This window comes from Eschrichtius robustus, chromosome 15 (genome assembly GCF_028021215.1).
Source record: "Eschrichtius robustus isolate mEscRob2 chromosome 15, mEscRob2.pri, whole genome shotgun sequence".
NCBI classification, from domain to species: domain Eukaryota; kingdom Metazoa; phylum Chordata; class Mammalia; order Artiodactyla; family Eschrichtiidae; genus Eschrichtius; species Eschrichtius robustus.
In genome coordinates this window covers 82,389,478-82,413,972 of record NC_090838.1, presented here as the reverse complement: position 1 = coordinate 82,413,972, position 24,495 = coordinate 82,389,478, and the positions used below count along the sequence as shown (strand labels likewise).

At 46.5% G+C, this 24,495-nt stretch overlaps 1 protein-coding gene and 1 non-coding gene across 3 annotated transcripts in view; one reads left to right on the top strand and one right to left on the bottom strand.

The window, feature by feature from the left end:
* Window positions 1–3,113: 3,113 nt before the first annotated feature.
* SMYD1 (SET and MYND domain containing 1) overlaps window positions 3,114–24,495 on the bottom strand; it is a 38,767-nt gene continuing 17,385 nt past the window's right edge. Inside the window, exons 3-10 of one of the 2 annotated variants that reach the window (XM_068564687.1) lie at window positions 23,783–23,996; window positions 21,000–21,130; window positions 18,585–18,623; window positions 15,452–15,641; window positions 8,057–8,149; window positions 5,818–5,981; window positions 4,495–4,663; window positions 3,114–3,272 (exon numbers count right to left, since the gene is read on the bottom strand). In XM_068564687.1, coding sequence (XP_068420788.1) covers window positions 3,114–3,272; window positions 4,495–4,663; window positions 5,818–5,981; window positions 8,057–8,149; window positions 15,452–15,641; window positions 18,585–18,623; window positions 21,000–21,130; window positions 23,783–23,996 — 1,159 coding nt within the window. The remainder of the gene's footprint in view (window positions 3,273–4,494; window positions 4,664–5,817; window positions 5,982–8,056; window positions 8,150–15,451; window positions 15,642–18,584; window positions 18,624–20,999; window positions 21,131–23,782; window positions 23,997–24,495) is intronic. The other variant, XM_068564688.1, reaches the window with a different exon arrangement.
* Window positions 21,400–21,472, top strand: TRNAE-CUC (transfer RNA glutamic acid (anticodon CUC)). Its single transcript has one exon. It is a non-coding gene; the product is annotated as a tRNA-Glu (tRNA).

Here is a 24,495-nt window from a genome sequence, read left to right as displayed (position 1 = left end):
GACCAGAATGAACAAAACCAGCTCCAGGAAATGCCAGCCTATCAGGGGCAGGAGAGAAACGGGGCCAGGGGAGAAACCTCATTAAAGGATCATCGCAAGGATATGGTGCCTGGAAATCAAGGGCTGTGATGCCAGCTGAGGCAGAGAAGCCAAATAACACGAGGGCTGAAAAGTCCCCACGAGAGTCAACCATGGGAAGAACCACGTTCATGGACTCAGGAAGCCAGGCTGCAGTGGGTTCAGGAAGAAATGGAAAGTAAAGAAAGGCAGGTAATAACTGTGGGAGACAAAGCCTTTTTAAAAAATACTCAGCCTTGAAGATTATGATCAAAGTGTCCCCAGCACGTCTACTAACTGCTTTGAAGAAGCCAGTAGACAGAGAAATGTGAAGAATCCAGGGTGAGAAGGAATAAACGGGAAGCAAGGCCCCAAGGACCTAGGACGGGATGGGGTCCAAAGCACAGGTGGAGAGTTTGGCTTTGGAGGAGAGGGGCTCCCATTCCACGGGTGTGAGAAGGAAGCGGGAAGGATGAGCACAGACACAACATGTGTGAACGTGGGAAGAGGAAATTGAGGAATCCCATCTCCTGACCTCTCCATGAAGCAGGAGATGGGGTTCTGCTGAAAGCAGAGGACTCGCTCGAGGACAGAAGTGAAGACCTGAAATAACCACTGGGCAAAGGGAGAGCCAATGAGAAGCACAGGAGCATGCCTGGGCTGCACCCCAAGGCCAGCTGAGGTTGGAGAGGAGGCCATGGAGGCGCCTGGGCTGAGAGGTGCCCTTTTCCTGGCTGTGCTCAGACCTCCAGGTGCAACAGAGGAAAAACAAGACAGCTGGATTCATCCAGGACTGGACTCTGCCGAGTAGGAATGGGGGATGGGCAAAAAGGAAAAGAGGCTGATGCCCTGGTTATCCGGAAAGATGTGAAGACAGGAGGAGGGTGACACACTGGAGAAAATACGATGTCATCTAGTTATCAGGGGTGGAGGAAAAAGTGAAGTGAACAGATGGGAAGCCATGACCAGAGAGTTAGACATCAAAAATGAAGAAATTGGGAATTCCCTGGCGGTCCGGTGGTTAAGACTCCGCCCTTCCACTGTGCGGGGGCACAGGTTCGATCCCTGGTCGGGGAACTAGGATCCCGCATGCCACAGAGGGCGGCCAAAACATGGAGAAATTATGGGTGATGACAGTGTCCAGGGTGTAACTAAGAGAGGGTTTTAATGGAGGAAATGGAAAGACACCTGGAATTGAGTAAATAAAGAATCTGTAAAACAAGTGGTTTAGATGGTTTGTGAAAGTGGACTTTGAAGACACCAAATTTGAGGAAGAGGGGATGGAAAAGAAGACCATGAATGTGGGGGAATGACCAGCGGTGTGGCAGGTGACAGTGACAAAGAAGGGAAGAGGTTTGGGGGAAGGTTTCATATGAGGATAGAAGAGGGACCATTTGAAGTGGCACAGTTAGGTCCCCGGCAGAGGGTTGGTGCCATCCTTACATGAGCTTGGAAGAACTGTCAGTCTCCCTGTGAAAGTTCTGAAGAAGCAGGTGTCCTCAATGAAGAGCCAAGTGCCAGGTACCAGTATTCTGCAAAGAGGTGGCACCTTTGCGGAGTTTTTGGACAAAGTTTTTGGCACATTGACAGAGCTGTTGGTCAGGTTACAAGGGAAGCAGTGGATCATTCTGAGGCTGAAAGGGTGGGGATGGAGGAACTGACACTTTAGGCACAGATGACAAATATGGGGCCTGATGGGATCACCTGACCTCAAGATGTTAGCTAGAGCTCTGGGGTCAAGGGTGGCCCCAGAGAGTGTAGAAGACTTGGTGACACTCTCAAATGGGGGGCTTTTGTCCAGGATCCCCCAAAACATTTGTGAGAAGTTTGGGATCCCAGAAGATAACAGGACAATGGGACAACTAGATTGGTTGATTCCCAAGACCCACACTCTTGGGTGGAAACCAGAGCAGCCTCCCAGGAGATGAGGGCAAGTTGGTCACACTCCCAAAGAGGTCCTCATCTAGGTGTGCAGAGTCCAGACTAGACATTCCTTCTGGTAAGAAAAGCAGAGGACCCAGGGAATGGACAAGGAAAGAAATCAAGCAAGGGAAGTCATAATTATTCATTACTAAAAAATAGAGATTTACTGGGGGCCAGTGATGAAGTCTAAGCTGGTAAAGACCACCCAGGCACACGTGACAAAATAAAAGACCCAAAGGCCAATTCCACTGGACCCATGATCATCAGGTATGTGGGTTTCCAAGTTTCTCCCTCAACTTCACCCTGAAGAGACTTCTTCAATCCTAGGAGGCCAATGGCCAGAAAAATCTCAGCTATTATCCAAGTAGCCCCACGTCACGGGAATCACAAGGCTTGGCAGGGAGGGTGTGGAAAGGAAACACTCCCTCTCTGTGTTCCAAAAGTAGTTTCAGAATAATGCTGGGAACCCAGACTTTAAACTGAGGCCTCAAGTGGTTTGGGCAAAGCCCTCCTTCTGCATACGTGCCCTTCTGAAGAAGTTTCAGTTCTCTGAGTAGGACCTAAAAGGCCCAAAGACAGCCTCTTCTTCATAACTCCACACTCGCCTGAGGAAACTGAACATCACCCATCCCAGTCAGCAAATCCTGAATATTCCAGAGACACCTGCACAGATAGGTGAGCGGCCACCTGAGACTCCAGGTACCTGCCACCCTTAGCTCAGCTGTCATCTCCTCCATGACACCCTCACCACTACACACACACACCAAACACATGCCCTCCACTGTACCCCCTCTCTCCATAGAGTTTACCATTGCATTTATTATCACACTGTGCTTTAATTGTTTACATTTTGCCTCTCCAGCTACATTTGGAGCTTCTTTATCCCTATAAATATTTATCCCAATAAATAGTTGTAGGGGGAGTTGGACTGGTCTGGGATAGAGTTAAATTGAATTGAACTGAGTTGAAATGAACCGAAATGACACTGGGAAAAAAAGAGTAGGACATTCCTGCAGCAACAAGGCTGAGCGTTATGCTGATTTCCTCATCAAGGGTCTCCCCAGAAACCCACCACCTCCAGAATGTCTCCCCAGTTCCCCAGCCACGGCGCCCCTCTCCCACCAGGCAGGTCCTCATTGCTTCTTGTGGAACAGAGCCGGCGCCGGCTCCTTGCTGGGTTCAGCCATGACCTGCATGGGCTGGTTGTTCAGGGCGGCCTTGCGCATCTTGTGGTACATGAACTCGTTCTGTTGGAACATGCGCAGCTCCATCTCCGTCTGCATCCGCATGGCCTGTGGGACGCGGATATGCCGAAAACAGTGATGACAAGCCCCCAGGATGTGTTGGTTTCTGACCTACCTTGGCCCTTTTGGAAATGACAAACTATGGGGTAAGCGGCTCCCAGCCACTGAGATTCAGCTGTACCTCCTCAGAGGACACACACACACACTCACACACTGCGAGTCTAAGGTCCTGACAGTGGACTCCATTTGTTAGGAAGAGGGAGTCAGACCCCTGAGAGAGTAGCTTGAGGGAATGCTTTCAGCAGAGAATGTTTGTTCTTAGGAACTGCTAGGTGGGGACCTGGATTTGAGCCCTGGTTCCTGCACTTAAGTCCCATCAACACTGTGGGACATCAGGCAAGTGACTTAATCCCTTCAGCCCTCAGTTTCCTCATACATGAAATGGGTGAGATTCCCTTGTACTTTACAACGGCCGGGAAGATTACAGCATGTGACACATAGAAAAACCCTCATTCTCCCATATGTTAATTCAAGAAATATTCTTCAAGGGCCAGGCTTCGTTGAGGGGCTGAGGTTAGAGCAGTGAATACAATGACAAACACTTGTATTTGACAAGCTTAATGTACTGACATACATTCTATGACACCAAAGTCTGTCCTCTTTCCCTGTACTACTGCCTGAGGACAGTCCTTCGAAATCTGTCACTTTCAGATAAATCAGCCCTCGAAGCACAAAGCCAACCAGCAGCTATGCAGAGCATGCCACTCACCAGACACTGTTCTGAGTGCTTTTCACACATCAATTCATTGAACCTTTGTCACAACCTTACCCTTTTTTCTCCATTTTTCTGATGACAAGACTGAGGCCCACACACTCAATATCTGTAGCCACACAGCTGGAAAGTGGTGAAACTGGAATTGGATCCCAGCAGTCTGATCCCAGAGTCTGTACTCCCGGACTCTACTCCACGTGGCACGTTTTCTAATGTACGTACTACACACACACGCACACCATTAGGTTTTCTCAGTCCAGGCTTGGAGCATCCCAGCATTCGAGTCTCAATTTTGCCATCCACTCGCTTTGTGACTAAGGACAGGTTACTCCCCTTCTCTGGGCCTCAGTTTTCTCAGATGTAAAACAAGGGGAGTGGACTAAGCATTTCTGAATTCCCTTCTGGTCTAGCAGGCAATCTAGGGTCTTTCCAAAAGCAGAGTCTAGCACTCAGCTTTCATCTTCAGAGAGCCCAGACCTGCCCCAAGAAGCCACTTGCCTCTAAGTCCTTGGTGATGGGGTGGGAGGGTCCGTGTGTCACCAGGAGAATGCCATAGGCTTTGCAGATCATGCTGTGCCCCACCTCAATGTTGCCAGCATGCCAGTTGGTCAGCCCTGTCCGCATGATGGCCATGCCCAGCTGGGCATTGTTGGGGTGATACAGCTTCCTGTAGGGGCAGAGCAAGTAATGATAACACATATTCCCAACCTACCTTTTATCTGCACAACATTTGACAACTTATAAAGTGACCTCACTGATTAAGTCCATATACTCTCCCACCAGAGCTGTGCGGCATCAGCCATCAAGGGAGACTAAGGCACACAGAGATGCGGTGAGATGCCAAACACCCCACGCAGTGAGGCTGCAAGAGCTGAGACTCTGACCTAGGCAACTGAGCCGAGTCCTAATGGGGAAACGGGGTCAGGATTGTACTTGGAACTGGAGTACAAGGAGCTGGGAGCCTTCAGGGGCTCCCCAGCCATCTCCTTTGAAAGGGCTAGGAAGTTCAGGGGAAAAAAAATAATTTGAATGTCCTTCTTGGGACAGAGTTGTATTTTCACCTCCTTGGCACTCTGTTAACAGGACTTCCTTTTTGCATGTTGTACCGTTTTCCCAGATTTTGTTGATGAGTAACATCCACTCAAAAAAAATGCAGCTTTCTTATGCCAACGTATTCATTTGGCCAGAAATACAAATTCACATGCCAATGTGGACACATAAGGCAAGAGAGGACATTAGCAGAGGGAAGGCAAAGGAGTTGCCTTTTACAATGTATAAGCAAGAATGGCTGACACCTCTTTTTTTTTTTTTTTTTTTTTTTTTTTGCGCCTTGCTGTGAAGCATGTGGGAATCTTAGTTCCCAAACCAGGGATTGAACCCACTCCCCCTGCAGCGGAAGTGAGGAGTCTCAACCACTGGACCACCAGGGAAGTTCCTCTTTTTTTTTTTTTTTAAATAAAATCTAAAGCTGACAAGATTGCCTCTTTTGATTGTTAGGGGGGAGAAAAACCTTTCGAAGCACTTAAAATCAAGCCAGATTTAGCCTTAAGGAAACCACAAGCAGAAGATGCCTCCCACATGATAGACAAGCTGGAGGATTTGGGAAAGACCAGGGATGACACACAGATGTCGTCTCAGGTATCAGATCTGATTATTTGGACATGATTGCTCAGAACACCATGATAAAAAGACTCAGTCATAAAGATGAGAGTGAGCCATTATTGATGCCTGCTGTGGGCGCAGGAGGGAGAGGTAGCAAGATGTATGCCATCCCTTTGCCATCCCTGGAACAGACACATTTCCAGGAGGATTGTCACCTACATATAGCCATCCACCATCCTCCTGGCGTAGTGTGAGGCCTCCTCAAAGGCCTGCAGGTAGGAGAGGACCTCGGAAACGGTGCTCAGCATCCGCAGCGTGTAGATGTTGGTGTCAGCAAACACTGGCTCCTGCTTCTGTAGGCACTCCCGGCATAATTTCACAACCTAGGAGACACAGGCCCTGTCCGTTATCCCTGCACCAGAGCACATGCTTAATTCACATATGGGAGCATCACGGTGGCATCGGACGCTCGCTCTTCGAAGCTTGAGGAGATTGCCGGCAGAGAAGGGAAAGCACCAGTTTGTGATCTGAATAGCAAAATGGTCCTGTTTGGCTTAAGATGTAGGGATGGCAAGGATAACAGCGGGAGACACAGCTGACATGGCAGAATGAGGAGTTATCATAGAAGCCAGGAGGGAGTTATGAAATCCATGTTCATACATATATAGGTACTTCATCTCACAACAACGCAATGAGATAGGCACTACTAATATTCCCATTCTCCCAGACGAGGAAACTGAAGCACAGAGGGGCAAGTGCTTTGCCAAAGTTACACAGAAAGTGAGCAATGGAGCAAGCATTCAAATCAAGCAGTGGAGCTTTATCTTAACCATCATTCCCATGATTCTGCATCTTGGCTGTGCTTTGGAGTCATCTGGAGAGCTTTTTTAAATCCCGATGTCTGAGTCCTACCCCAGACCAATTGAAACTGAATATCCCGGGGAGGGACCCTGGCATCCTTCACATCTGCCCCTGGGTGGCCCTTATGCACAGTGACGTTGGACAGTCATGCCCTGCTCGAAGCGTACAGGATGGATTGGCAGAGAGACAGGCCGGGCGACCCATCAGGAGGAGGCCACAAAGGTCCTGGTGAGGAAGAAGATGGGCCCGACCACAAGCGGCTTTATAGTCAGGCTTTTCCGACTGATTCATGTGTAGACATATCTTCAGTTACCCCCTACGAAGTCAGATGGTCTCTAGATTGTAGTGGTTCAGAGTTCTCCTCTCCTTCCCTTGCCACCCTCATGGGAGAAATGTCACACAATTCTTTCCATTTCAAATGCGTGGAAACCAATTTTCTCTGAGACTCTCCCAGAGGCCCATGAGGCAGCTGGGTAGGGGCGTGACAAAGTGTGAGCTGGCAAACAACCCATCCTGAAGACAATCCTCGTTAAGCCCACGGGCAGCGTCCAGCCCTGCACCCGACCCTCCCAAGCTTGAGCAGAGAAGAGGACAAACGAAGAAGAGGACAGAGGAATGGAATCAGGAGCTCCAGCTCCTGCCTTGAGCCTCTGCCATAGATTTTCCGTACTGTACAGCAACGCTTTGTTCATGGGACTCTCTCCCTGCAACCCGACAGAACTCCTGGGAGGCAAGGAGCATGTCGTGTGTTGGTCACCCCAGTAAGGGCTCAGAAATGGGCAAAGAATGAGTGAGGAAAGGAGGCAAATGAAGATAAGAGAAAAGCAGATAGAAATGAACAGAAATTCATCTCCCACATTGCCATGTCCTAGTGCCACCCAAACCTAGCTACCAAATTGTTTAAAGAGCTTGGGGGAAAAAATACTGATTCATGGTCCCTGTGTTCTGTTGCAGAGTAGACGAATCACACCTTAGGGGGTGAGACACGGGAATCTGTATTTCCAACAAGCTGCCTGAGTGAATTCAGTGCAAGCACATGCTCTGCAGGTCAGTGTTGGCAGTGGGTCTCAACTTTAGGTGCTTGTTGAAATCACTTGGGAGCTCTAAAAATCTTGATGTCTGGGTCCCACTCCTAGAGATTCTGGAGGAATTGTCCTGAGCATCAGGATATTTTCAGTGATTCTAGTGTACAGCCAGTTGAGAACTCCTGGTGTTTCTAGAGCCAGGGTTGAATGCAGTTAGTAGATCTGGAAACTGTAGCCAGGACACGAGAAAGCAAGACACCCACTGCCATTTCCATTCCTCCATCCCTGATATCACAGACACCCCCAGCCCCAGGACATCTGTCAGGCTGCCTGTGCTCTCCTCAAACCCAGTTTCAGTGAGTTGAAGAGTCACTGAGAACACACCCCTAAAAGGTGCTAAATGCTTAAGGGCAAGAAGAGTCATGGTCTCAGCCAAGGGACATCTTCCAGAAAAACAACCTGTTTTGTAGCCTTCCCATCTTCACCCCTCCACCACCACCATTTCCCTCCTTTACTAGAGAATCTGTCTGCCCTCCTCCCCACCCCCACCCCCTATAAAAATGAATTCTTACCTTGTGGTACAAACCCTCAGAGCGAGCCTTGTCAATTTTTTCCAGCGTACCCTTGGAGAATTGTATCATCTCCTTCACCACCTCCTGAGAGGGCTGGGAAAGGGAGGGACATTGAGTTGGAGACCCCTTTGCGAGGCAACCCACTGCACCTTTGAACAGCTGCCACCTTTGACATTCACTGTAGTACAAGATTAATGCCTTCTTCATTGAATGCTTCAGTTCTATAAATGCCGCTCAAGGTCCCTATAGCTCAGGACTTCCCTAGTGGTCCAGTGGTTGAGGACAGAGGCCAGGGACTTGACCAAAAAATATCATACTCCAGTTTGCCATTGGAGCTCATTAAAGAGGGCCCTGTGGCTATGGGCTGTCAACCCTTCCAAGTGTCTCTGCATCCAGTCTATATTTCCTTGTCTAGACCAAAAGGATATCATGAGAGAACTTGTCAGCTGTGAAATCTAGACCTACCAGGCTCCCTATGTTTGCCTAAGCAGTCTAGTGATCTTGTAAAAAAAAAATGAGGTTTTGATATTTGAGGTACCATAATTAAGAAGCCAGTTCCCATGAAGGCACAATAATTTTGAAGAAAAAGTGCCAAATTTCTCAAAGACCAAAGGGAAAGTTTGCTTGCTGTGTTTATCCATATCAGAAGCTCTTTTCTGGGGGTACTTCCCTGGCGGTTCAGTGGTTAAGACTCCTCGCTTCCACTGCAGGGGGCACAGGTTCGATCCCTGGTCAGGGAACTAAGATCCCGCATACCACGTGGCAAAAAAACCCAAAAAAACTCAACGGCAAAAAAAAAAATAAAATAAAATAAAGAAAGAGAAGTTCTTTTCTGAAAAAAAGATTTTTTTTTTGGCTTGGGCAAATCTAATATAACTTTTTTCCAAAATCAAAATACCTTTATTATTTATTCTGACTGTAAAATTAACATATGCAAACTGTAAAAAATTAAAACATATGAAAAAGTATGGAGAAAAAAGTAGAAATCCCCAGAAGCCACACAAAGATGGACACAGCACGTTGAGGAGTATTTTCCAATGAGTATACAGAGGAAAAATATTTAAACTATTTAACAACTGGTACAGGAAAGGCACTGACCAATCAAAGGCACAGACACAGGGCTTCCCTGGTGGCGCAGTGGTTGAGAATCTGCCTGCTAATGCAGGGGACACGGGTTCAAGCCCTGGTCTGGGAAGATCCCACATGCCGCGGAGCAACTGGGCCCATGAGCCACAATTACTGAGCCTGCGTGTCTGGAGCCTGTGCCCCGCAACGGGAGGGGCCGCGATAGTGAAAGGCCCGTGCACCGCGATGAAGAGTGGCCTCCGCTTGCCGCAACTAGAGAAAGCTCTCGCACGAAATGAAGACCCAACACAGCCGAAAGAAAGAAAGAAAGAAAGAAAGAAGAAAGAAAGAAAGAAAGAAAGAAAGAAAGAAAGAAAGAAAGAAAGAAAGAAAGAAAGAAAGAAAGAAAGAAAGAAAGAAAGAAAGAAAGAAAGAAAAAAAAACAGGCACAGACACATCAACAAAGAGTATGTGTATATGACAGTATCAGTGTGTTCTGGCTGAATTGCAGTCCTGCATGTACACACATGCATGAGTGTGCATATGTCAATAGCATCAATCTTTTTCTAACTGGAATAATAACATATTTCTGTCTATTGCCTGTTTTTTTTTTCACTCAGTAGATTGTGGATATTTTCCCATATAAATATAAAAACACCTATATTGCCTTTTTAATAACTAGAGTTTTCCACTGTACAAAACTAGAATAATTTAATCAGTTCTCTGGTCGTCCAATTTTTTCACCACAAAGAATCGGGATCAACAGCTGTGTTTATATCTACTGCTCACATTATTTTGTGAGGTCACCGTCACTAAACTACCAAAAAGGAACAGGAGAATGGGCATCTGTTCCCTTAAAAATACAGCCCCCTAATACATGGAGATCAAGGGTATTCCCTCAGGCTCCCAGCTGTCTTGAGCCGGTTCTACAGTGTCCATCTTGTAATAGGAGAACCCGAACCCAGGACAGCTTGCTTCAGGGTCAAGATCACTTAAGGAAGTGGGATTATACTTATTCTTCTCCCCACCTCACCCACTTTGGCTTCTGCAGAGTTCTTGATTACCCCTAAAATTCTGACTACCTTCATTTCCATATCCTTCTGTATCTGGGCCTCCCTGCAATTCTTCTGTATTTGTTTCTGTACTTGTCTCACAGCCTGACTCCAACATTTGATGCATCCATCAGTGCTCTGACTTCTTCTGGCAGGTCTCACTCCTGTCTTAACTTTCGCCTTGACCTTTGATTTGGCGGAGATTTCTGGCTTCTGGCTGCCTTCCTGCCTGACGACCCGAACGTTGGCTTCCCGCCCGAGTGCTACTCAGCACTCTGTTAGTTAGCAGACCATGTCTTGGTCCCAAGACCAGTCATTTCAGTGTGTGTCTGCTTTCCTTAGCCCGTTTGAATCAAGCACATTAGTAAGAGGAGTCCATATCTTGCCTGGTTGTGTGGAGTTCTGTGACTGGTGGTTCGGAGGTGTGTCACCCATCCATCTAACGTACATCTTTAGTTTCACCTATAGTTTGTTTCCCAAGTGTTGGCTCATAAAATCACATCTAGTTTATGAGCACTAGTCTCCAATCTACTGTTAAGTTCCATTGTCTTTAAAACTCAAAATTCTCAGTGAATCTTCTGGAGTAATCAATATCTTGCAGGGTAAATTCAGGGAATACCAAGCTGTTAGGTGTTAATAAAAGCCTTGCTCAATTTGATGTTGTAAGGAAGAGCGTTACTTTAAGCTCTGGAAGGGAATTAAATTTTTTCAAGGAGGCAACGGCCAAGGTTCTCAAAACAACCTGGCTGAAAGGTTGTTAACTGACACATGCAACATGTGATAAAGCTATTCCGAGAAGGGAAATGGGCTGTTCCACTTGGCTCCCTTTTTGGAGTAAAGGCAGGAAAACCTGATCTGCAGATAGGATTTAAGGAACCCCACAGAAAGGGGGTCCCCTCTCCAGGAGCACCGCAATTAACAGAAAACCGGGAGGAAGAGAAAGGAGCCAGAGGAGAAGGGGTAGAAGCCAGAGGAGGGGAAGGAAAGAGGGACATTAGCTCCCCAACCTTGAAAAACTGGAACATTCCTATTGTGAAAACCATAGCTGAAGGCTGGAGAGAGAGAGAGAGAGAGAGAGAGAGAACCAAACGGCCTAAACAAGGAGGGTCCAAAGCTACAATCGGGGGAAATTGGTGTTATTTTCTCATTTTTAAAATATTTGGTTTTTATTTTTATCCAGGTCTATATGTGTATGTTTTTATTATATTTATTTAGTTATTTATAATATATACATAGGAGTCAGAAACAATTTTGATGCCAATTTAAGGTTTGAAGATGAGTCACAAAGGCTGGTGTATAGAAAGGAGCTTATCAGGCTGGGATAAAGCATTATTTAAATAAAGAAAGAAAAGCAACTGTGATGACATCATAGATAGAAAAGCTTGAAGGAACTGTTAATAAGTTAGTCCAATGCTCTACTTTACAGATGAGGAAACTGAGACCCACAAGGAAGAGACTTGCCCAAGCTCAGACGTTCAGGGTCACAGCCAGAACTAGAACACAGGCCTCCTAATTCTTCAGTATTCTTTCCACTACAATATAATGGCTTTTTATTATGCCTTCAGATGCATTTGCTTTTAGAAAGTTATACTCAATTTTTTATTCTGCTTACTTGTTTTGGTTGAGTCATTTTTATTTTGAATTATTTCTTTATTTTAACAGAGAAACCCAATGTGATATAAATAGACAGCTTTTGCTTTGAATCCAGGTCGGTTCAAGCAGAAATCATCGATGTTTTATATCAAGAGAGATGTCAGCTCTGCTAATTCAGACTGAAAGACGTGGGCATACAGTCACCAGCTGGTAAGCGTATCTAAAGTGAAGGGACAGAACTAACAGCCACACATCACTTATTTAACTATTGGAATTGTCAGGTAAATATTGAAAAATTTAGAGAAATGACTACACAGTTGTTTCACTTAATTTCTGAAGGGAGAAAAGAGGGTCTGGCCTCTTTAAAAAATTAGGTAGTGGTGGAAGCAAGTTATGAAAAAAATACTCAGGGCCAGGCACCAGGAGGGAAGGCTGGCTGGCTTGCTGATAAGACACATGTTATCCTGCAGGTTCTGGAAGGTCAGGGTGAGGGTGGACACAGTAGCTTATTCTTTTCTGTAGCTCCTGTGGTACTGTGTTCAGTGCCCCACACATACGTGTCAATACACATTTCCTGGAAAACAGAACCTTTGATTCTGTGAAAATGGGGTTGTTCCTATAAGGAACACATTCCTGACTGTTTTGTATCCTGCCTGGGAGGGATGACTCTCAACTTCTCCACACTAGGCATTGTTGATCCATTGGTTACAGATTCCTCCTCCTACTTCTGTCTGTTTAGAGACTGACTCTGCTTGCACACCCATGTGGGGTGAGTGAATCTGTGTGAGGGCATGTGTCCCTTTTAATTTAAATAATTTAATAAATTTAATTTTAATTTTCATAGACAGTAGCATACACAGTGTTATGGGTTGAATTTCATCCCCCCAAAATTAAATTCCTATGTTGCAGTCTTAACCCCCAGTACCTCAGAATCTGACCTTATTTAGAAATAGGGTCATTGCAGATGTAATTTGTTAAGATGAGGTCATACTCAAGTAGGGTGGGCCCTTAATCCAACAGCACTGGTGTTCTTAAAAAACAGTGCCAGGTGAAGAGAAAGAGACACATGAGGAGAAGACCATGTGAAAAGGCCCAGGGCCAGCTACAAGCCAAAGAAAGAGGCCTAGAACAGATTCTTCTTTCACAGCCCTCAAAAGGAACCAGCCCTGCCAAGACCTTGATTTCAGATTTTAGCCTCCAGAACTGAGAAACAATACATTTCTATTGTAAGCCACCCAGTCTGGGGTACTGTGTTATGGCAGCCCTAGGAAACGAATTCATATGTCAATGTTCAGCCCCTTAACTCTTTTCCCTTAAGAAATAGAGCTCGACTTTTACAATTACCAAGACATGGAAACAACCTAAATGTCCATCGACAGATGAATGGATAAAGAAGATGTGGTACATATATACAATGGAATATTACTCGGCCATAAAAATGAAATAATGTGATTTGCAGCTACATGGATGGACCTAGAGATTATCACACTAAGCAAAGTAAGTCAGAAAGAGAAAGACAAATACCATATGATACCACTTATATGTGGAATCTAAAATGTGACACAAATGAACTTATCTATGAAACAGAAACAGACTCACAGACATAGAGTAGAGACTTGTGGCTGCCAAGGGGGAGGGGGATGGGAGAGGGAAGTATTGGGAGTTTGAGACTAGCAGATGCAAATTATTACATGTAGAATGATAAACAACAAGGTCCTACTGTATAGCACAGGGAACTATATTCAATATCCTGTAATAAATCATCATGGAAAAGAATATGAAGAAGAATATATTTATGTATGTATAACTGAGTCACTTTGCTGTACACCAGAAACTAACACAACACTGTAAATCAACTATACTTCAATTTTAAAAAATAATAAATGAGAAAAAAAAGAAATAGAGCTCATTCCATGTCTGTACACAAAGATCTACCTCATTAGTTTATTTTCTTAACTTAAATATTTCCCTATTGGTGGTTATTTAGCTTTTTTCCAATATTTTGTTGTTCCCAACAATGCCATAATATACTATCTCTTTACACATATATTTCTGTGCACATACGCAAGTATATCTGCAGGGTAAATTCTTAGAACTGCTTGGCCAAAGGGTAAAAAATATTATATATTAAGAATAAAAACAAGTTACTGGCAAAAGAAGCCTCGAATAGCCAGAAAATGAAAGAGAGGTGAATCAAGTGGGGGAATAGAGTTATCTGGACAGTAACACTGACACCACTGGGTAATGAAGTTATTGAGAGGGGTCCCACCATCTGAACCTAGAAGTCAGTTTTGCTTGTAGCCTTTGCTCTAACCAGAGACAAGTTTCTGCCCACACTTAGGATGCAGAAGTTGAGTTGATTCAGAAGTATATTTGTATCTTAAATGCTCTGGTGAACTGTGAATTATATAGAAGTGCTGGGTTAGGTTCCCCGAGGAGAACGGCTCCCAGTTAAAAACCTATGTGTGATTTTTCAGACCTGACCATAGGCAATTCCAAAGGCTCTACCTGGCAGGCCTCACGGGTGGGGGGAAAGCTGCCCTCCCCACAAGGGATTTGGTGCAGGGCCAGTGCCCCGCAGTCTGTGAAGGGAGATGCAGTCAAGGACTCAGGTCCCCCTAGCAGGTCATGCTCTTCGCATATTTGCATTCCTGGCCCAGGTGCCTTCATTCCTAAGTCTCTCTCTCTCTTTTTATTTTTAATTGAAGTATAGTTGATGATCTGAGGTCTTGAGGTCTTCTTCAGGAGCCTCTACGAAGGCCTGCTTATTGTGAAGGGGGTGCTGGGGGAGATTTGAAGACACTTTTCCCCACTCTGACTCTGTACCCAGTACTTTTCCACTCCTCACCCTTCCCCCACCTTCCTCCCCAACACCCACTCCTCAGGGTCCCTAAAACTGCTGGAGCCTTTTGTTCTGGGTCCCTCAGCAGGGAGCCGACCCTCACATCTATGCTGACCCATCTGACTCTCCACCTGTGTGCCTTCCCATGGGGGGAAAATGGACCAGGGGGAGTCAGCGCCCGCTCCAGTCTCAGCCTCCTGCTTTACCATCATCGGAAGTGATTAAAGTCTTGCTGCTTTAATCGGCTACTTTGACACCTGGCAGCCCAGCTCTCTCCCAACTCAGTAGAGCCCCTGACATCCCCTTTGGTAAGACTTCCAATGCTCAGTGGTCTCACCATCAATTAGGCAACAGTTACTCAGGAATTACGCATATTAAGCAATCTAAACATTGCCCAATCTCCCCATTGCCCATTTCCATGGGACTAGGAATATCTTTGTGATAACCCGACAACAAATCTCTTTGCCCATCTGGTCTCTCTATATGGAATTCGCAGCATCACTTAACCTGCAAAGGGGCAAGAAGGAGGAACTTAAATTTACTGAGTGTCTACTCTCTATGCCACTCCTTTTACATATATCATCTTGTTTAATCCTCATAACAACCCCTTGTAGTGGGTGCCATCATTCCTATTTTACAAATGAGAAAACAGAGTAACTTCCCCAAACTCAAACACCTGGCAAGCAGTGGTACCAGGACGCTAGCTGGGCCCCACCTGTGTGCTCTGTCCACCACCCACTCTGTCCACCAGGGCAGTGGTGCCTTGGTTAGCTGTGGAATCTGCCCTTGCCCGGCTCTTGGGGAAGATACCCAGAAGCACCCCAGTAGTGGGGCTGCCTGTACCTTCGGGTCGTCTTTCACACCCAGGAAGAGGTCGTCCTTCAGCCCTTTCTGGCAGTGCTCACACGTGCAGTCAAAGTAGTACTGCTTCTTCAGCTGCCTCTTGCGTTCTTCGCTGACGTTAAGGAAGTCGATATAGGACACGGTCAACTCCTCTCCTTCTGAGATCTTGCCCAGGGCCCGGAGTTCAATTCTGGAGCAGGGTAAAGCAGAAGAGTCCATCAAATCCGGGGTGGGATGTATGCTCTTCAAGGTTTCAAGAAGTTGAGTTTCAAAGATAACGACCTCCACTAACATTGAGAAAACTCCATTCCCCCCCCCCCCCGAAAGGGGGAGATGTGATGTAAAGGACAGTTTTCTGGATAGTTCTGCTCTACTCATTATAACCATCAAATCTGCTCCATTCAGCTAACTGCTCTGGAATCAGCTCAAATAGACTCCCAGTAGAGGTCTGGGCTCCATCATAAAAGCATACAAAGCTTCCACGCCTGCAATTCTCCCAGTGCATTTAGCTACTGATTGTCCGTAACAAAGGAATGGAGAAATAATAAGGCAAAAACTCCAAACAACAGAAGACTTGATAGTCATTTCTGGTTACTTTGGAGACTGCTTCTCTCAGAAACACGCACATTCAGTTACCCAGAAGCTTGGCCTGTTCGGTGTCTAATTATAAGCCCCCTCTTACCTTAACCTTTGGTCCAATGGTTCAGACCTAATTTATGTGAGGAGACTTATGCCTGGAGATCTCTGAGGCAAATAAAGGCTAGCTCTTTATTAGCCCACTGCATTGTTCACTTTTGTGTTTATTGGGGGACATGGCTTTGGGGTTGAAGGTGGTTAGCGAAAGCAGATGACATTGCAACCCCCTTCCAGCCTAGACCTGACCCTCCAATTACCTACAGCACTACACACCTCATCATGTAATAGATACAGAGTGTACTGAAGACAAAATCCCACTGCACAACTGACACCCAGCTAAGCCAAACTAGCTGAGACCAGCCTGTGGGCCTCTCAGCCATGCATCTTCCACCCAGGAGGCCAGAAACTACAGAAAGTGTGGTGAGCCCGGCAAGCTGGATCCTAAGCTATGCTCCTGTATCCCCCCAACATCAGGGGGCCTCCCTGCCCAGAGGGAACCCATCACCCAGAGAGTGAGGGGCAGGATGCAGAGGGCTGGGAAAGCATCTACAGAGAAGTCCATGGTCATTTCCTTTACCTCCCAGAGAGGCTGATTCAGATGCCACGTGAAAGGCAGGAGAAGATTCCAGCACCAGAGAAAGGTCCCAGTCAGAGGGAGCCCCTTCCACGTGCTCGGAGGTGACAGCCAAGCGAGGAACAGCAGTAACTTGCAGGTCCAGGCCCCTGAGGTGACCACTTAAGGTTATAGAACCTCCTCTCAAAGTGGGGTACACTGCCATGCCCAATATATGTGATAATATATATAAAAACAACTGTACAGAGCCTGGCAAAATCTGAGTGCCTGTTCATCTTTTGTTCCTCCTTTCCTTTCTTCTCCACCCCAATTTTTGGCTGTTACTGCAGGGATAAAAGGCAAGAAGGAGAGGAGGGCAAGATGATCCTGCTTACGGCTCTGCTTAGAATCCTAATATGTCCCAGCTACAGGGGACCGACCTTCTCATTTCACAAATGAGGATGCTGACACCAGAGAGGTGAACTGTCCCCAAGGTCCCACAGCACTTTGGCGCCAGGGTCAAGATTAGAACTCAAGAGCTTAACCACATCCGACTGGCCTTGCCTGATTGTCTTCAGTCTGCCTTCCGGGTCTTCAATGCACAGGAAATGGGACGCACCAATACCCTTGAGATTAGGACTCTACTGATGTCCTAGATAGTTGCATAGGAGCAACTCCTGGGCCACTGTTGAATGTGATCTCTGGTATTGGTCCTGGTGGGATAAGTAAGCAATTCTGCCCCCACTAGCCCTTTCACAGAGGCAGCTCACTATACTGACATGTCCTCATTCAACAGTGAATCAGTGGCCAGTTGAGTTGGCCAGTAGCTTTGCTTCGCACCAAGGTTAATCCAATGCTTAAAAGGTCTCAGAGTATCTCAAATTATTTCAATGATATTAGAGAGTTTTCAAAACCAAATTAATGTAAAGTCACTTAGGTATAAGAAATGCACATTTATATGCCCCATTTTACCTAACTTGGAACTGGGAATCAGGAGAGGAATAGTGACCACAATTGTTTTGGATCCCAGACCTCTTCCATCTCTAATGCTCTGCAGTTCTACAGTTCAGCCAATTGAGCCACAAGTAGGCAACTTAAGTATTTCTTGTAGAGGTCAGGAGCAGAGTCCAGGGCCACAGAGACTTAGAATTAGGAAGGTCCCTAGGGACGCTCTCATCTTGACCTTTGCTCTACAAATGTAGAACCAAACACCCAGGAGATGATGTGAATCATCCAAAGTCCCTTGCAATGCACATCCACACAGACTCAGATGCACCGACCACTCCTACCCCTGCCCTCCCAAAGCCCAAACTTCCACACAGCATTTTGTTGTTAATCCAAAGATCATTTCAAGTACTTTCAAGCCCACCTTGAGAAAAAGGCCCACTGGGGCTGTGCAGTTGTCATTAAGAAAAGTCCAAAGTAAAATCTAACCTAAACCACTAATTCATAGTTGGCCAGAAGCAATAAAGAGAATACTATGAAAAAATATTTATCAAAAACATCGCAGTTATGGGTACCATTTTCAGAACCAGTCTGAGTGAGAAGTTGGAGGTTATAAACAAACCTTTAGTCCTTTAGTAGGTCAGTAATGACAACAGTCCTCATTTCATGATAAGCAGGGTTTAAAGGGACAGTGTGGGTTTTTGCTAAGATGATGCGGACTGGAAAGGACCTTCATGCTTTGGGGTTGGAGGAGAGAGAGAAATGAGGCGTAAAAGAGAGGGAAGCGTAGGCACAGCAGGTAGTGGGTGGGTGAGGAACAAAATGATAAATATAAACGCATTAAACACGCAGCATTCAGCAAAGACAAGATTCTGGGGAGCAGAAAGACATTACGGACAGACAGCAGCCAAGGAGTCTCGTGAAGGGGCAGCCCCAGCGAATCAGGCAAGTGAGGGAGATGGGTCAGAGCAGCAGGGATGTTTCCAAAGACTGACCCACCTCATCTGGGTGTGAAACATGGATTTCACTGCCTCATGACTGAAAAACAAAACAGACACCCAAATGGAAATCATTACCATTGGCTTATCCCGTATGGCTAGCAAGGGTGCACAGCACTCCAGGTTATGCCACCAAAGCTTTGGCCATCACAACCACCGCTATCCCAGTCCCTCCTAGCTGGGCTCCCTTGACAAGACGCAGCCTGGTATAGTGGAAAGTGCACTGGATTTGGAATGAGAAGTTCTGGGTTCAAAGGGACTCAGCCCTGGACAAGTGACTTCACTTCCCTGGGCCTCAGTATTCTCATCTGTAACCTGGTAATGAGACCGTCATGAGACAATGCATTTAAAAGTAGAGTGCTACAGTATTTTTCAATGGCAGGGCAAAAAATGTATGTGAACCATTCATGAAAGATGCTCCAGGTTGCCCAGTCCTGTTTGAGCGCCAAATCATGGGCAAATCGGGCTTGGAGAACCCCTTCAGAGCCTTGGGGTTTTCTGAGTGGTACACCAATAAGGGCTTCAACTTAAAGTCCCCAGCTGCGTTGCCACCAAGAAGCAGCATCAAGCAATCTTTGGATGATTCAAACCCTGGCTCAGCTTTCTCTTCTACTGAAATAAACCTTCCTTCAGGCATTCTCTTCCAAAAAAATAAAATAAAAGTAGAGTGCTAAGAAAACACATGGGAGGCTATTATTATCCCACTAACAAGCATCTTGGACAAGTAAGGGTGGCCTCTTTGAATGTCTCTTTTGGGAACAGTTTGAACTGTGTCTGGAGACCCATCACACAGGTAGTGTGCAGAAATTACTGGGGTTAGAATTGGGCTCCTAACACCACGTCCAGTGTTCTTTCCGCTATGGCAGGCAGCTAGACAGTGACTGCAGTCACCCCTTGCGCAACATCCAAGAAGCTCGGGTACAATGTGGCTGCTCGAAATTAGTGGATGCGTGGAAGCCAGAGCGGGCACTGGTGATGATCTGAAGAAAGGGCTCCAGGTTCCTGCGGCTGCTACATGTGGTGACAAGAAGAGCTCTGGGTCACCACCACTTGGGGGAGTGGTGTCCAGAAAGACCAGCCCCACATGGGCATTTGATCTTCTCTGCCAACCAGGGTAACTCCAGACACCAGCTCCTCTGGGGAGGATTCCATGAGGTCCAGGCCAGTGACCCCAAGAGGCTTACAAAGGGAAAAACAAATGCTGGGGAAAGATAATCATCTGGGCCCAAAATGAACTGTCCTGTCTTGAGTGACTTTCTCAAGTGCTTAAAAGCCTACTGTCATGCACGCCCTTGCTCCCAGAAATAGGAAGGAAAAGGGAAATCAGAGCCCTCGCTCTATTGGAGCTTAAGCTTGATTCTTGGCTGAGAACCAGAAACCATTATCTTTGAGGGGAAACCTGCTCATTGTTGATGGCTTAGAGTCAACTTGCACCTGTCATAAGAGCTCGTCTCTAAGAGCAAAAGAAATATTGTTTAGGTCTCATTCCCCCAAAGCCCCCCAGCCTGAGCCATAGACAACGAGGGGCTCATCCTGTTTGCTGACTCTTCTCCATTTGCACCCCGCCCCAAATTCCATTCTCTGCCCTTCTGCCCCCTGATCTGTGCCTTCCAAGGGGGCAGGGCTGACCTCTGAGGGCTTCATCACCCAGGTTCCTTGGCCCTCTGGCTTCTGGTTGGGGTTTGGCCAATGGGAGGAGATCAGAAGATGGGAGGAGAGAGAGGCTGGGGTATTTAGTCTCTTGGCTCTCCCTCTGCCTCGCCATGGTTCTAGCAGTGACTGGTTTCTCTACAGGTACAGCCAAGCTGTTGGAGCGGGGGGTTGGGGAGAAAGGGCCCCCTCCCATGGCTACAGCTCTCACCAGCTGCAAGAACAATACTTCTTCCATTGCCCCTCCAGGTCAAAAGGTGGTAATGGTTTCATTCTGTCGCTAGACCCTGGGCATTTCACCATTCTTTGTCAATTTCTTCGACTCTACCCACACTTCCGTCAATTGTCCTTTTACTAAATTCTCTTAGGGTAACCCCTGAGTGTGCCTTCTGATTTCTGCTGGGAACTTGACTGCTCCTGCCAAGTGCCTTCTCAGTTGATGATGTTCTGCAATGACCTCTAGATAGAACATCTCAGGCTTCAAGTTCTAAATTATGTAGTAGTTAGAGGTTTACCTAACATATCTAGGCAACCTCAAGAAACATACAGAGACTCCAAAATTACTTATGTGGAATTCTTTGCCATCTTCCTCATTATGTTTCTCCTATTCACAATTATTCTAGAGTAAGATTTCTATTTTCTGTCCATTTGAAATCCATGCTAGCTCAGGTTCAACAGGTTACTTTTGGTTTAAATCAAGTGTAGAGACAATACCATAAGGTCTCCCCATCCCCATCATACCAACCCAAGTTGAAGACATACTCACTTGCCGTTGTTAAATATGACCGTGCAGTTGGGCCAGCAGTCATGGTTCACCAGGCCCAGGTTGGGGAAGATGCCCACGCCCACTGCCTGCAGGCCTCTCTGGTCACTGAGCGTGAAACCATTGCAGTTAATCTACCCAGGGGAAAAGATGAGAGTCAGCTAACATAGACTTGGCGCAGAACACCCTCCAGCTGTTGAAAGTTTTTTAAAAAATAGAAAACCTGATCTCATCCTGGAAATGCTTAGAGAGTCTGGAAACAAAACAGTCAGTCTCCTATTCTCTGTGTGACTCCAAATGACCCTCAAGATCAGTACCGTGGGAGAGGCTCATATTTGCTAAAATGCACCACCACCTTGAAAGTTTTGGGTAGCTGTATTCTAAAAAGGCCCAAAATGGGAATTCTCTGGTGGTCCAGTGGTTAGGACTCGGTGCTCTCACTGCCGGGGCCCCAGGTTCAATCCCTGGTCAGGGAATTAAGGTCCCACAAGCCGCGTGGCACAGCCAAAAAATAAAATAAAATAAAAATTAAAAAATTTTTTTAAAAAGGTCCAAGATGGAAATGTTGGTTCTGAGAAGTTTCTCCTTTTTCCTGTATCTGGGTCTCACGAGTCTTCCCCAGTGTCTCTCTTGGTTTCTCTCTCTGTGCCCTTCTCTGCTTTGTGTGTGTGTGTCTCCCCTGCTACCTTTGACTACTCTCAACTCCTATAACTATTCATAAAATAAAATTAACATCTGTTTTTGATTATTTTGTGTCTGGTGGATACCTTGTACTCTCTGTCCACAATTTTAAAATCTGATGAGTGCAACATTTATCTCTGAATGCCAGGCAAATCAAATTGGTTACTGCTTATACGGCACCTGATTTCTTTCCTTTTCCTTAAAAAAAGTTATTTTTTATAGAAATGGATTCCAAATGTCTGCTCTCAGGGTATAAAAAAATGTATAAGAATAAATATTACCTAGGATACATTAATATCTGCACACAAATTTCTGCCAAATGTAAAAATCATATATATAAGTACATGCTATCTATAATATTTATAACACAATATACATTTATAGTTATATACTGATCTGTATAGCACACAGCTATTTGTTATTGATACTGGAGGATAGTCACTTTCTCCATCAATCTCATTGGTCATTCAGCAAGTACATGAAGTTAAGCCCGTCACTACCACTAATAAGCTGTGTTACCTTGGGCAAATTTCTTTCTTCTCTGAGTTATTATTTTCCCATCTGTAGGTTGAATAAGTTAGACTAGATGATCTCCGTGGGTCCTTTCAGCCCTACACCTTGGTGATTACACCATCCTTGGCTGTAGTCCCCAGACCACCTTAGAGACACTCAAGATAGTCTATGACACCCATTCACACCAAGGCTGTGGAGCATAGAAACGCCACATGTGAGAGTAGAAACTCTGGCATCAGACAGGCTGCTTCTAGACCTTCCTTGGACACCAGCTCACTGTGTGACCTTTGGCAGTCCTATAACCTCTCTGGCCCTAGGCTTTCTGTTCTATAAAATAGGAATGTTAAAACCACGGACTTCATCTTGTTTTGTAAAGACTGCATAAAATAATATCTGGAAGGCTACGATGGTTAATTTTCTGTCAACTTGGCTGGGCTGTGGTGACCAGATATTTGGTTAAACATTATTCTGCATGTTTCTGTGAAGGTGTTTTTTGGATGCGATAAACATTTGAATTGGTAGACTTTGAGTAAAGCAGATTACCCTGCACAATGGAGGTGGGCCTCATACAATCAGTTGAAGGCCTTCATAGAACAGAGACTGACTGCCCCTGAGCAAGAAGGAATTCTGCCAGTGGACTGCCTTTGAACTTGAACCGCAATTCTTCTTTGGGTCTTCAGCCTGATGGCCTACCAGCAGCTCCCACAATCACAAGAGCCAGTTCATTAAAATAAATCTCCTTCCCTCTCTCTCTCTCTCTCTCTCTCCATATATATATATATGCTATCCATAAGATAATGCATAGAGTATAATATACTATATATATATATATATATATATATATATATATATATATATGCACATACACACACACACACAAAATACATCCTTGTGGTTCTACTTCTCTGGAGAACTCGTACTATTACAGAAGCACCGGCACATGGTGAGCGGTGCTGAGTGTGACCATGCTACTGTCATCACAATAACCCCTTCCTCAGCCCACTCGCCAGCCCCCCAGAAGGGGCCGGGCCTGCCAGATGGGAGACATGCCCCCATAGCCCATGGCCTGAGCCTGCAGGTCCACTGGGCTCCCACCCCCTCCTCCCGGACCCTCATGGCTTCAAGAGGCCTGGAGAGGTTGCTCAAGGCAGTGCCCTCCAGAAAGCCCCTACTCTCCTCTCCCTGGTTCCCCATGATCAGCACATCAGATGTGGGAAAAGGAAGAGTCTTATTTCCAAAGTGACTGGTGGGCAAGAAGGGATGGTGACTGCGTCTTCGTTTTCAACGTGGAGAAGAGAAAATATAGGAAGTGCAGATGAACGAGAAGGTAAATCAGCATCAAAATCTACCGCTCAGAGCTAATGAGTAGTTTTCGCTTGGGGTGCTGACTTCAGCCACGGCAGGAATGACCTCAGAGTAAAGGCAGACCAGCAAGAGAACTGGGTGAAAGTTCGTCACGTGAGGTCTCTGTGCCCCTCCAGCGCTTCTCTTGGCCTCTGCTTCCACTCTGACCTGGCAGCATCTGGAAGGTCCTTCGTCGGACAATCCCAGGCGCCACCCCAGCCCCAAGGCCGCTTTGGGAGAAACCTTACCACGCCGAAGATCCGCGAGATGTACTGCATGCTGAACTGCTGGCTCTGGGGCGGCCAGTACTGCAGGAAAGCGTCCACGTCCCCCCGCAGCTCCTTCTTCTCCTCCTCCCCGAAGTGCTCCACGTGGCTCTGCAGGTCGTCCACGGAGACCAGGCAGCCCTCCGTGAGCCCGCCGCCCTCTCTCTCCACCCGCCACATGACGCGCGCTGCCAGCCTGCGCGGAGGGGCGGGGTTAGAGAGGCCTCGCTGCAGTCATTCGTTCAGCAAACGCTTGCTGAGTGTCTAGTGCACGCCCGGCACAGTGTTGGGCCCAAGACACCGTTTTGAACTAGACGGATGGAATTTCTTGTAGCATGAAGCTTCTTAGAGTGGGGGAGACCTAAGTCGAAAAGATAATCTAAACTACTGTTAAGTGCTATGCCCAAAATCAAACAGGGTGACCTGATAGGGAGCGGCTGGGGAAGGGGGAACCAAGGTGATCGGGGGAGGCTTGACAAGGCACCCCCTGGCTGCCAGCGGAGTGAACAAGCGCCCGCCCTGTGCAGATGGGGAAAGAGCAGTGAGTACAAAGGCCCTGAACAGGGAAAGAGCTTGGCATGATTAGAAATAGCAAGGTTGGGCTTCCCTGGTGGCGCAGCGGTTGAGAATCTGCCTGCTAATGCAGGGGACACGGGTTCGAGCCCTGGTCTGGGAGGATCCCACGTGCCGCGGAG